Source organism: Echiichthys vipera, assembly GCF_963691815.1.
Source record: "Echiichthys vipera genome assembly, chromosome: 3".
NCBI classification, from domain to species: domain Eukaryota; kingdom Metazoa; phylum Chordata; class Actinopteri; order Perciformes; family Trachinidae; genus Echiichthys; species Echiichthys vipera.
The window spans coordinates 23,628,959-23,643,497 of record NC_139828.1 but is presented as its reverse complement, the minus strand read 5'-3'; the positions used below and the strand labels follow the sequence as shown (position 1 = coordinate 23,643,497).

The following is a 14,539-nucleotide window of genomic DNA, read 5'->3' as shown; positions in this document are numbered from 1 at the left end:
CCCCACCAAATTCTTGTTACTTTGTTTCAATACAACAACTCTTTACATGTAATGTAACTGTTGTGATTTTCTCTCCCATCCAGCAGTCTAACTTCAGACATCAAATGAAAGTGTGTTTTTTAGTGACTCAACCAGTCCTTCTGTACAGTGTTTTGGAAAATGATCTGTTCCTAAGAGACTGACATATTATTGGTTAGAAACAGCTTTGTTTCGTGTTGAAATCAGGTTATTAGTATGTTGTCAAGCAATGTCACTAATTGACATAATATTGAAGTTTCTTATTTTGCTAAACTGAAAAGTCTGACTGGAAGCAGACAGGGGTTAGGCAATTTCTACCTGGCCACTCGGTACTATAAGTTTAACTGATCGATCTGTGATGAGGTGTTCAAATACAAATTTGATATATTTAATATTCAGGTCATGTTGCTTCCTGTAGGTGACTTGACAGTTTATGTCATGACATGTCTACCTACAACTGACTCGTGTGTTGTATTCAAAGCTTTTATGCTTGTGATTGAAGATGTCATAGGACAGAGCCTGTCCCGTCTGTCTCCACTGAGCTGGCATCTTTTTGGTGCGCCATTCTGCCAATCAGCTGATAACAACTTGGCAGGAAACTGGACTCACTATTAGAACAGATGGTTGTATTTGTGTGTGTGTGTGTGTGCGTGTGCGTGTGCATGTCAGGCCACAGAGATGGTGTTTATTTTGAACCACAACAGCATATTGCGCAAACCATCCAGCCAAACTGGCTCAACATCAAAGTGCCATGTATGGGTGTGGGTGTGTGTGTAAAGTAAACATATTCAAATAGACCCTTACTACTTGAAATGCACCACACTACAAATGTCAGCACTACCACTGAATACACACAAACTACCCCTGCTGTGGACCCCGACAATGCTCTAAGAGTTTTCAAAACCTAAAGCCTTTTACCACACACACACACACACACACACACACACACACACACACACACACACACACACACACACACACACACGCACACATGCACACACACACTCACGCACACACACACACACACACACACACACACACACACACACACACACACACACACACAGACACAGACACACACAGACACACACACAAACACACACACACACAGACACACACACACACACACTCACACACAAACACATGTTTAATAATTGATCAGAGCATGTGTGCCAACTTTAGACAATTGTCATCCACACACTATGTGACTCAACACAGCTGGGTAAAGGCACAGAGAGAATAGGGAATAATATTTTCCTCTGTCTTTGTCCCATTTTAACCCTTTCTTTCTTTCTGTCTTTCTCTGTAACCTCTCTGTTCTTTGTTTCTCTCACTATCCGCATGATTTGCATGATGAGTTTTCTGCCCAGTGAGCTGCAGTTCAGTTCATCAGGCATTCTCATTTTTGTCTATTATATTCACACCAAATTTGGTAAATGACACTACAAGAATTAAAGCAAATACATCTTTACTCTTTACTTTTGCACCAGTGTCCACATAGTTGGCACAGGGATGAAGCACTGTCAAGCGCTTCATCAAAGTGCTTTGAAGCACTTTGAAGGCTTTGTTTCTATGACACTGAAATTAATGTTATAAGGAGTTAGCTAGGTAGCTAACGTAACGATATGTCAACAGGGACCTACAATGTGACCAGGGCGGGGACCTACCAGCAACATTTAGTGTCAATAACATTTCTATAACAAACGTACAACTACTACTCACTAGAATATTACTAGTAAAGAGTTGGATTTAAGCAATGGAACACTATCTAAATTCACAGACACCAAATAAATGTCAATCCTTGAGGGGGATGTAAGGCTGATCAAAGTGACACTTTACACTAAAATTATCTTACATTAATTAATTGCTTTGTTTGAGAGAGAGAGAGAGATAGAGAGAGGGAGAGAGAGAGAGAGAGAGAGAGAGAGAGAGAGAGAGAGAGACTATACAGAGAGGTATCTCGAGATAACTAATAGAAAGAGGGCAAGACTTGTTGCCATGGTGACACGTCCCATGTGTATGTTGAATAAATGACCTTGACAAGTCAGATGTCTATCTGCCTATTCAATGCACACACAAACACACACACACACACACACACACACACACACACACACACACACACACACACACACACACACACACACACACAAAGAGGCACAAGCTAATGACACTCCTGAAAAGACAACTTTAAAGAAAGGTAGAGGTGAATATAAAGAAACTAACAGAAAGGAGGAGTGACATCAACAGGCAGAGAAAAAAGTGGGTTAGGGTGTCTGACAAATAGAGAGATTGAGGGAAACATTGGCTGAACTGTAGCTGAGGGTAGTTTGAATGTGTGCTATTATATATTAAGTAGTACTTACACTTTGCAACAGGTTTAAAGCACAAGCCTCTAAGAAGGGGAGCATTGTGCTGCTGTCTGGCAGAAACCTTGTATCTCAATAATGTTTAATTTTTATTTTTCATCATAAGTCAGTGGTATTAGTCACTCTGTACTTCTGTGTGTGAGTTTTTATAAAGTTTTTAACCGATTTTAAGTATTAAAAAGAGCTTGTGACTTCATCTTGGTTTCAGCAACGATCGTTTAGTTCATCCAGTTGGATAAGACCACCACAGCCTCTAATACAGTCTCACAGCCATTTTCTATTTCAGTGTTTTTGGTGCATTTGTATGCCTTTATTACAGACGGGTAGAGATGACAGGTAATTAGGGATATAGAGCAGCAACTTAGCATCTGGCTGGAGTCAAACTGAGGACTTTGCAGTTTATTGTCGGCATCTTTACCCCTAGGCGACAGGTTTCCCAAACAGCTTTTTACTCTTAGACTCTTCAGCAACTGCTTTCTGTATCTACTTGTTAGCAGCAGAAGTATGCTGTAAGCACAACATTGACATAATTATTATCACCTCATAAAGTTGTCGAATATTTAAGCAAACAGTTTTCGGGTTATGAAGCAAAATTAGCATTAATATAGAGTCTTTTTTCTGGCCACTTGCTGAATGCAAGTCCAAGATTCCCTCTCATTTAGCGCTGTTTTTTTTCTCTACCAACTCCTGAGGGAAATATCTGATTCTTTAGCTTCTAAATGTTCACCAGCTACTCTCTAACCATGTCGGTCTGCTATGTGGTATGTGCACCACATTTAAAAAGAGTTCCTTCAAAGTCCATCGAAAAACACCTCAACATACAAACTCAAGATTAAAAAAAAAAGTTATTTCAGCGTAACTGGGACTCACCACCTGAGTGGCATTCACTGATGTTTCATACAGTAATTATAAAAGTGGGGAAGCGCTTACTCTATGCTTTCATTTGGGTCCAGTGATGTATAAAGTCATTTAATACAAGCTTGATCAAGTCTTGCAATATGATACAAAGTATTCTTCAGATCTGAGATGTAGCAGTAGAGTAGTTTCTTCAAGCTCTGTGGTTCATGTTCAATGCACTAAAACATTTGGCCGAAGAATAACATTCTCAATTATAAATCATGTTAAAACAACGCATTATTAAAACCCAAAAATAACAGCATAACATTTCAGGAGAGTGAACACAATAGAACATTACTGCAGACATTATGATGTTGAGAGGGAAGAATAAAAACAGCAGTTTCATTTTGCCCTTATCTTCTCCATTTTTTTTCTCTGAGTATTTCTTTGTTTCCGTCTTTTTGCTTTTGCTTTTTTCTCTCTTGAACAATATCTGCCTGACCCTTAATCTCTTTAACATTTGATTAAGTGACACTCTGCGGCTCTTAACTTGCTGGTACTTTGTCTCATTTATGTCTGTCGCTCACTTCATGTTATCATTTGGACTTTGTGTGGACTCCATAAAAGTCTGCTTGTGCAATCCTACTACTGCCTTCCACCATAAATCTGTTTAACATTTGCATTTTAGTCTTAAAGCATCTGAAGCATCTCCGAGATAAAGTGAACATTCATTACAGCTGAGGCCGAGAAAGCTCAGCGCTAAAGATGAATAATAAAAAAAAAAACATTAAAAAATCTCATTTGTTTTTCCTCAGCCTTTTGGCAGAGCTTTCATTTCAGTCTAATTTCTCATTTCACACCTCTCTGTTTTGCTGTTTGGCTTTTTATTTTACTTGTAGTCATAATTCAGAATCTGCCCTCACAAAAAGGGCACTTATAAAATCCCAAAAGCAGGCGTCCTTCTACCTGATGCTGAATTTTGTTTATTATTTGTAAACCGTGCTAACATTTTGACAAGGATTGAGAAATTTGATTTTCTGATCATAGAAGACCCTCCTTATAAATTAAAGGTTAAACAAATATTCCCAGCAAACACAGAACAGAGACATAACTGCCATTCATCAACAGCACTTTTTCTAACATGCTGTGCTTATCTTGTTCAAAGTGTCAGTAAAATAACATACACCGATTGTATATTTAACGGAAACAGTACCAGCCATGATTCAGGTCTATGACATTACATGCAGAAAAAGCTTCATTGCTATTAAAAAATTTAAAGAAATGCAGCACTACATCCAGTAGACCAGCTTGAAAAAAGTGGCCTCACAGAATTGTAGTGTTTTTTCGATAAAAAATACGGGGAGCTGTGTAAATGGGCAATTCTGAGGAAGTCCAGTAATGGTGATGAGTCACCAATTACTTCACTTTTTTTGTAGAACTGTGTGAACCTTTCCTGAAGATTCCCCCTGAATACACAGGGAAACACTGCACAACTAAGACAGTTAACTATCTTGTGTTCAAGAGCTTTGAACTTTGTGAGGTAATTTCGTAACAGATGGGTATTAAATGCACATGTGTAATTGCTTTAAAAATGTGCGCTATTGGTCCTCAAATGTATGGCTGCTGAGGGACACATAAAAAGACCTGCTGTGGCAGTTCATAAACTGAAAGAGAGGTTCTTCATGCAGCCTATGGGAAACAGGCATCGCCTTAATTTCACTACAGAACTAACACACAGACTCTGACCTTCCTTAAGAAGTCTTCTGTTTTATTGTGAGCAAAACTGAACACGCTTCAGCTGGAAACCATCAACACTCTCACTCATCTCATCTCACTCATCATCTGCATGTATTCTCTTTCCCAAGATCGAAAACATGTGACAAGAGACAATATATAAAGAGCTACACCATCCAGATTAATAAGCTCACAGTAAATAAAAAGAGTTCTTATTTGTTTGTTTGATCCTAGCATGCACCCCGATACAATATTCAAGATTTGGAGCTGAACGCGCTGCTACTTTTCAATATAAAAGCTGAATAACAAGAACGTACTGTATGCTCAGAACAAGCTGTTCCTGGATGAATAAAAGTTGGATAAAGGGAGACACTGTCTTTAATCATTGATATACGTGTTTCATGTCACAAAGAATAATTGAGTTAATATTTATGGACAGAAAGAACTCTGACCCAGATAAAGGAAGCAGAGGAATTAAACCATAATCTACACCACATCATCATCATCATCATCAGTGTGACACTGTGGACGTACTCACATGTTTTTTGTCTATCTTGTCTAAACAAGATCATCCCCAATGCTGCTATTCCCAGAAAGCCCCTCCTGTGTCTTATCAACCTTATACTGCCAGTGACTCCACTCGTACGCTGTCTTTCTAGAACAGTTTGCAAAGATGCAGACCATTCCAACCCACAGACACTTTGTTTTGTTTCATGTATGTTCATGAGTTATATATATTTTTTCATGCGTTTCCTCTCTCTCTTTTTTTCAGCTTGCCCTCAGGGCACCTTTAAGTCATTCCAAGGGGCAGGTTTATGTCAGCAGTGTCCGCTCAACAGCCGCTCCACCATCGAGGCCGCCACCCTCTGCGGTTGTCGCAACGGCTATTACCGTGGAGACATGGACAAGGCGGAGGACGTGTGCACCAGTAAGTCAGTCTCTTCTGTCAAACAAACAAAAAAGACGTTTTATTATGCCTCAGGGTGACCAAGACTTTTGGATTGAAGATACCAATAGCTGACATATTATAGCATACAGTATCAGTGGTTTACATCAGTGACAGCCCAATATCTCATCACTGAATTAAAATGAAACTGCTTTGATTTATCATTCCAACCCTAATTTCATGCACCTCATTCAGAGCGAGTGTGCCGCAATGTTCCCTTCTTTGTTTGGGGCTTTAGGGAGCAGTAAGTAATAACACTGTCACACTCCTCAAGCTTTCCATTGAAAGGAATATGTGTTTAGTATGTCGAAGAGGCTACATTGTTATGCAAGACGAGGCACAGAGTTTGAAAAACGCTGCCGCTCTGTTCCACAGAGAGATGGTGTAAGTAGGTTGAGACATGAATCATTTTGGCTAGTCTCAAACTCAACTGTGAAACTGTGTGTGTGTGTGTGTGTGTGTGTGTGTGTGTGTGTGTGTGTGTGTGTGTGTGTGTGTGTGTGTGTGTGTGTGTGTGTGTGTGTGTGTGTGTGTGTGTGTGTGTGTGTGTGTGTGTGTGTGTGTGTGTGTGTGTGTGTGTGTGTGTGTGTGTGTGTGTGTGTGTGTGTGTGTGTGTGTGTGTGTGTGTGTGTGTGTGTGTGTGTGTGTGTGTGTGTGTGTGTGTGTGTGTGTCCTAGTGACCTGGATACAACTTCATGTTTCTCAAGGCTAAAAAAGCTGTGGTTCATTCATGGGCGGATCATTATTTGAAGTGAATGAATTTGCAACATTATGTAAGAAGAATGCATAAAAAATTCATTTAAAAACCGTCCTTGCACCAATTTAAAAACTGACTGTAAAAACTAATTTTTGAATCACGACAGTGAATATTGGAGTGACGCTACTATAAGTCCTGTTTAGCCACGTTAGAACTTGTCTCTGTTAACTAGTTTGTGTTTGTAGCTTAACTAACTATACTCATTTATCTAATTGGTTCAGTTGACCATAGACTGTATAAAATATGGACGTAGTCTCCATGCCATCACCCATTGGTTTCTGAAGAGCGTAAATAAAGCTCAAAGTGGGCGGCTCCAGCTGTCACCATCTTGGCACTGCCTGACTTCACCTGCTCCCTGCTAATCTAAAGAGTGAGAGTAAATGGAGCTGAAGCGGGCCTAATGAAGCCTACAGTCTAAAAGATCAAGAACTGACTTTTTAGGCATTCCCCTCTAGGCTATATAAACTGAACCAAAAGGTCAAATGCACCAGAGCAAAGGTGTGAGGCACAGTCAGTGTTGTAAAATATCCATCCACAAAAACATCCATCGGAACAGCAAATTAAATAGTGATTTGTGACCCATAGATGTAATGTCTGACACTAAAAACAATCATTATCATATATATTGTTGGGGCTCCATGCTGCAATATTTCAGTTGTTGTTATTCCTTTACTGTTATTGCAATCGAACTGTGTCTCTACTGATCATCTATTGCAGTTTTTTTACAAAAGGATTATAAAAAGTGAATTTGGCACATGTGGTTATGGAACAATTAATGGGGTTAACCTCATCTGACAACAAAGAAGTTACATTTAAAGCCTAAACTCAAACAAGCGGCAGCACACTGTCAAATTAATACTGACGGAAGAAGAAAAACAACTTTCCCAAAAGGAAAAGGTGCCAGGTGTCAACTTACTCAGCCTACAATGCTTTGTGAATTACCTCGGTGCTTTGAATTTAAGGGCAAAAACAAATTGAGTTACAAGTTTTTTTTTTTTCAACTCGAGATATAACTTCAAAGTAGGAAGGAGCTTCAGTTTATTTGTCATAAACCAAATCAGATATAAAATCAAATCAGTGAAATGTAAGAGTGAGCGTGCAGTGTGTGGATAGATGCCTGACAGAAAGTCATTCTCTTAGCTTGCCTTGTGGGCTGCATCAATATGAGGAGGTGTATGTGTGTATATGCATGTGTATGTGGGTGTTTTTGAGTATAGGTCAGATTAATACTGCATAAGTCACTTACAGCACAGTGAGTAAGTTCTTGTTGCAGCAGTAAAAATGGTCAATTAAAAAATGATCACTACCCTTATCTTGCTTTTTTGCATTTTAATGTGTTTGCCGTGAACTTTGTGGTTGTCTGACTTTCTGTAAAATAATTTGTATTTGTGCTAGAAGATCAGAAGTGAGATTGAGTGTTTATTTGTGTCCATTATTGTGTGAGTATGATAATGAATGCGAAGTTTCTTTGTCAGTAGTAAAGTTGAATGTGGAGATTGTGCTGCTTAGGTTTTCAACCCCTCATTGAATGTGAGCACTTTGATTCTGCAGTGTGGGTGTAATACACACATATTCATATTCTACAGGGCCTTGTCAGAGATTACTTATGATTGTATGATTTAACATATGCCAAGGTTGAATATCCATTTCACTTGTTGTTCCAACATGTAACACACAGACACGACTGTGGGCCTGTGTGTGGCGAGGGTCTGTGTGATGTGTGTGAACAGCCAAGGAGAAGTGGACCCGCTAGGTTTAACCTTGGGAAACCTCTGGGTGTGCGTTTAAGACTCACTATAACACCAAAAAAGCCAGAGTTTCTCCTCAGATCAAAGGGATGAGCTGACAGAAGAGAGAGAGACCCAGCAAGAGATAGAAGCTGTGTGACAGACAAAAATATTCTCTGGCTGTTAGGCCAACTTCTGACTGTTGGAGACAGGGTTGGCAGAGTCCCATACATCTGTACCAGCAATACTGGTTGGAAACCGCACTTGGCAGTTGATGTCAATAAAGTAAAAGTAAATTAATTCTCATAGTCACTGGTCAGTGCGCAGGAAATTCCATTTTATTCTTGACATAGAACTTACTCTATGCTAAGATGGAATTCACTTTTTCTGTGGCCAAGATTGTGTACGACTGTCCGTACTTTAAAGTAGAATAGAACTGGCAAATAGGGTGAAGCTAGGGTTCCTCAAATAGACTGTGACGACGCTCTGCTTTAACAACAGATTGCTTAGCTATAAAATACCAGACATCCTTAGATAATGAAAAAATGCATCCATGTATAAGTTATTAGTAGGCACTGCTTGAAAAAACAAATTATTTTCTCAAGTTTATTTTCTTATCATAATGAAGTTTGGTTGGTATGGAGCAGTGATTTGCATTAAATTGACACACTCAGAAACTGGAAAAGTAATTTCAATGTCAATCCCTTAACTTTCAATCATCTTTTTCTAGGTGTCCCTTCAGCTCCTCGCAACGTGGTCTCAGTCGTCAACCAGACATCGGTGAAGTTGGAGTGGAACCCCCCGCGTGAAATCGGGCACCGTGAAGACCTTTCATATAACGTCTTATGCCGCCGGTGCCACAGCAGTGAGCGCCGGGCGTGTCAGCCATGTGACGACGGTGTTGTATTCCTTTCAGGCAAGCAAGGGTTAAAGGAAACGAGGGTGGAGATCAGCAAGTTACGGGCCCACACATCGTACACCTTTGAAATACAGGTTTGTGCAGAGAGCAGTGCCTTTTTAAAGCTGTATTTATTCAGTGTGCATGCTGTTCAGTGTTGTTAAAGGAATACTCCAGTGGAGTATCACACGCTTACTGCCTTTAGGCTTGAAAGGTATGTTAACTCGTCTTTTCTGTTGCATTGGAAAACGATGGCTAAGTAGAATCACAGCAAAGAAAATGTGTAAAAGACCTTTAAGAAACTTTACAAACCCTTCATGCAGCAAAAACCACTCCACTTCTGTTGATCTGTATCTTCCTAGTTTCTTGATAACATCCATAGCTTCATACACGATTCTTCATAACACTATTGACTCTTCACAACTCTAAAGCTATGCAGCCGGCACAATATTGAACAAATGACATGGCCATAACTCAAGGTCGTCAGTGGAGTCCATTGTAACTGTACTGAATCCAGGATAATTGCAAAGAAGCAAGTAACAAACCTTACAAAGCCACCTTTTAGTGTATAGCCGTAAAGTATTTTTGTGGAGAATTCCTTTAGTTTTTCACACTACTAGTTACACAATGTTGAAGATGTTTGAAATGTACACATTTTTACAAAGTTGGATCACTGTACAATGTAAAGTTTCTCCTCAAAAGATTACTTGAAAACTATACAAAAAAATAACAACCTTGGTTCTGAATGTGTTGTCAGCTCTTGTGATATGCAGATCCAAGATTGTCACTGTGGTGCTCAAGGATACTGAGGCTGGATGCCTGCTGACATGGAGGCTTTTATGCACAATTTCCAGTTATATCATGTTCTCTCAAACCACAAGGCCACGCTGATGCCTATGACGTCAGTATGATGGTGGACCTTCAATCTTTTGCCATCGGACGCCTTAACCATCAAGGTTGGGTGTCTAAATCAAGGTCACCTGCATTGTAATTGTTAAGGGAAGCAGGCATGTTACTTTACTTCTCCCATTCAATCCTAGATTGTAAATTCTAATCTTATCTTTTTATATAAATATGGATCTACAGATCTACTCAGTAGGGTGGCCGGAATTTATGAGTTGATTCATTTTGAAAGCAGTCTTTTGTTGAACGGACGGATCAATAATGATGTATGAATGAAAGACTAAAACCCTGACCTTATTGTCAAAGTATTGATTGTAATTTTATGTGTTTACTGAAGACAGCCATCATTAAATATAGAGCTGAATATCCATTGTTATATCCATTCACTGAAATTATTCACCAAGGAAAAACAATGACAATAACTTGACCACTATTTTAACAAAGTGAAATTCCAGCGTAAAATCATCCCAGGGTCTTTTTCGGCAAATACACTCATTAAATAAGCCACGGAAACAATTTTTTCTCCGTGTAACAACTATTAACAGAGATATCTTGGTGAGTCGCTAACAGTCGCTGACAGCCGGATGCGGCTAAAACACTGATTAGCTCGGGGCAGCACGGTGAAGGCATTAAAACAGCTTTTTTAACCACTAATACTGCTCATGATAACACCAAACCTCTGCAGTAGCATGATAAGAGGCCTTCACATTAACCAAAGCACCAACAACATAGTAAGTGAACCCGGAGTTTATTAAGAGTGATTTAAAGACTTACCAACTGGCCCTGGTAGCAGCTCCACGCATAGTTAAGTCCATTCAAGTCAATTACAGAGGTCAATTCAAAAGGAAGGAGCCCACTGATGCTTTGTTTGATGTGTAGGGATACTTATCATGCTACTGCAGAGGTTCAGTGTTATCTTGTATTAGTGGTTAAAAAAGCCGTTTTAATGCGTTTACCGTGCTGCCCCTAGCTAATACCTTTTAGCCTCATTTGGATGTTAGCGACTGTCTGGGATTTCTTCATTAATAGTCGTTACATGAAAAAAATTGTCTCAATGGCTTATTTGATGAGTGTATTTGCTGAAAAGTGTCACTTTAACATGCAAAATAAGATTGTGACAGTAAATTTACCTGTGTGTATTACCCGCTGGTTATATTTTGGTAAAACTGTTATTTTTGCATCCTCAGTCACTCGAGGAATGGGAAAACTCTAAATAGATTGTGAAAAGTGATAAAGAAACAAAACAAAACAATATAGAATTAGAGTTTGGAGTAAGCTATTAAACTACTGTCACTAATTACCATGCCTTTGCTTTGACTGAAGACTTTGTTTTGCCTGTCAAAATGATTAACTGAACTCTTGACAAACAATAATGTGGCAGCTAATTAGGTGGTCTTTAAAACACTCTCGAAACCTGTTAATTGTGTCTTTGTGTTGGTGAGATCAGAAAGACTGAGAGATTTCATGAAGGCATTGGCAGCGCTTCCACACCATGTCATTGTTGCTGATAACTGACTTGTTGTTAAATCCCTTCCTCGAACAGTGGTTGCCTAATCATTGCTTAGCAATCGTCAAGTGGAGTGCATGTAGCTGCAAAAGAGTGATACACTGTACAGTAAATAAAGATTTTGGAGGGTGTTGTATTTTATTTTGAACCTTTCTAAATCCCAAAGCACAAGAGCAAATTTGTAAGGAACTAATTAAGCAGTGTGTTGTATTTCATTGTTGCGTTAATGTAAGCTGCACAAGTATTAACCTGTGCATAAATCGAACTTCCAACTTGCTTGTCCAAGTATGTAAGCTAAGCAACCAAACAGGGTTATGTTAGAAGGAAAGTACAGTTTGATCTTACATTTTCCTTGGTAAACTTAGAAAACTAAATAGCTTTACGAGGAAATAACGCTTTTTCTTTTTTTCAATATCTCAGATGGCCATGTACATGTGGCTTTAGCCTTATTCTTTCAGAAAAACATCATGCATTTATTCTTCAAGTGCATAGTTAAGATCCATTTATACGGTTCACCCTTCAAAATGAGTCTGCTGGAAACATTAAAGCCTAATCAGTTGTTGGGTCTGCTGGTGAAGTAAGTTGCCGGTTAGAAATGAGAAGCCTGCTGTTTTGTCTATCTCTGTCTTAAATCAAGCAAGCGCCTATTGTTTTTAAGAACTATTAGAGTTTTGAGTGTAAAAATCTGCCACCGTTGTTAACTGCATTATGTGTGAAAACAGCAAGGTTGACAGGCCTAGCAACAGTATCTATGGGGGTTAATGTCTGTAAGGTAGAATAGCTGACCGTTACACTTTTTTACTCCTCAGGCAGTCAACGGAGTATCCAACAAGAGCCCTTATCCCGCCCAGCAACTGTCAATCAACATTACAACCAATCAGGCTGGTGAGTGCGAAAAGCTGTGTGCATGTGTGTGCAAGAGTCTGTGTTTGTGTGTGTAAGCATACCCTGGGGCACAGTGGATTATGCGAGGGAGGAATGGCTGGGGGGATAAAGGAAATTGAGCTACAGCTTTTTAATTCATAAAACATGTTATAAGCTTGTCATCTCTCTCCCTCTGTCTCCCTTTCTCTCCACCCTTCTCTTTCCTGCACATCCACAGCTTTCATCCTGTTTTCCCTCTTTCCCTCTGCCTCTCTCTTCTCTTTTTCTTGCCTTTATCCCCTCTCCTTGCCCCCCCTCTCTGTACCCCTCTCTGACAGTGTAATTCTTAGAGACTATAAAGTGAGCTGAGTTACTGCTCCATCAATACTTTATAGAGACAGACACAAGTGATATTTCCACCGCTTCCCAAATTTAGATTTAAAAGCCGTTTTCCTCTGATGGAAAACACATCATTTACCTCATCTACGGTAAACCAGGCTCATTCCCAATCGAAACATGATACATTGTCACCCTGCCGCTTTCTGAGCACATTTGTTACTGCTGCCAATGCAGAACTCTATCTCTGGAATCTTTTTGGACTCAACAAGAATAAATTCATTTCTAGGTTGACTGCACTGGGGGGTTAGGGGTGGATGGGGAGGGGTATATTATGCAATACGTTTTAGCGTATTTCATGATACCTTAGGATATGAAACTCACCCGTCATATAGAGAACCCTGTAAAATGTCAATTGAGGCAATATCAAAAATGACTTGCTCGCTCATGCTGTCATATTATGACTACAAAGAAAGTGTTAGGCTCATGAGGTATCAAACATTTGCTGAAGACAGGCAGTCCTGTGATGTTCTGATGAGCCTGCTGTGTGAGATGCTTACATTTATTCTCAATACATCAATTTGATACTTGTTACTGGTGTAGTATCACGTCTTGATTCCTTCCTCTCTTCACTGTACGCTGTCAAGAGAAATACAAATTTGATGAAAACCATCTCATAAAAAGACCTTGTAAGTAAAACCATGAAATGCATCATAGCCAAGAGCTTCTGGTTCCTAAATTTATCTGTAAAATAATGCATTGCAGACATAACTCTTGCTTCCCCATCAGGTGACAAGTGTAGTTATTTGTTTTCATGAGCCTGGATGAGGTAACGTTTTTTCTCTCATTGGGTGTAAATAATCCTCGGCAATATGTCATTACATTGCATACTATATTTCCATATTTATGGAATCTAGCAATTCTTTTAACATCCTAATTGATCGTTTGTGTGTGTGTGTGTGTGTGTGTGTGTGTGTGTGTGTGTGTGTGTGTGTGTGTGTGTGTGTGTGTGTGTGTGTGTGTGTGTGTGTGTGTGTGTGTGTGTGTGTGTGTGTGTGTGTGTGTGTGTGTGTGTGTGTGTGTGTGTGTGTGTGTGTGTGTGTGTGTTTTTTAACAGCGCCCTCCGTAGTTCCCATAATGCACCAAGTGAGCTCAACAAGCCGCAGTTTCTCGTTGTCATGGCCACCGCCTGAACAGCCCAACGGAATTATCCTCGACTACGAGATACGATACTTTGACAAGGTAGAGTTGGATGATAAATCTCTGTGTGTTTGTGTGTGTGTGAGCTTCTTTGGTGTTACAGACAGTAATCCCTTAGAGTCAATATAACCGGCGAATCAATATCAACTACATCTAAGTCATCTATTAGCAGGATTCACTGAGAAGCAGAAGAAAAGTCTCACTGTCTAACTTGAATAAAGGTGCAACTTGTGCATGCTGTCTCGCTTAATGCTGCTTTGTTTATTGACAATGTTTCATCCTTCACCATCTTCATCAGGTACTACAAGTATTCACATCAGTATGCACAGATAAATGGGTAAATAAACTAATCAGAGGACCACAACAAATAGGTCAGTTGCTTATATAGTAAATATATTAAGTAAAGTTGCAGCCTACATCCATGTCTGTCCAGACTTACAAAA

General features: G+C 39.5%; 1 protein-coding gene across 1 annotated transcript in view; it reads left to right on the top strand.

Moving 5' to 3' along the window:
• LOC310945491 (ephrin type-B receptor 1-like) overlaps positions 1-14,539 on the top strand; it is a gene marked incomplete at both ends in the record, with an annotated part of 83,712 nt that overhangs the window by 37,721 nt on the left and 31,452 nt on the right. The window contains 4 exons of the mRNA XM_083911591.1: positions 5,731-5,886; positions 9,119-9,381; positions 12,506-12,581; positions 14,014-14,138. Of these exons, the coding sequence (XP_083767717.1) occupies positions 5,731-5,886; positions 9,119-9,381; positions 12,506-12,581; positions 14,014-14,138 (620 nt within the window). The remainder of the gene's footprint in view (positions 1-5,730; positions 5,887-9,118; positions 9,382-12,505; positions 12,582-14,013; positions 14,139-14,539) is intronic.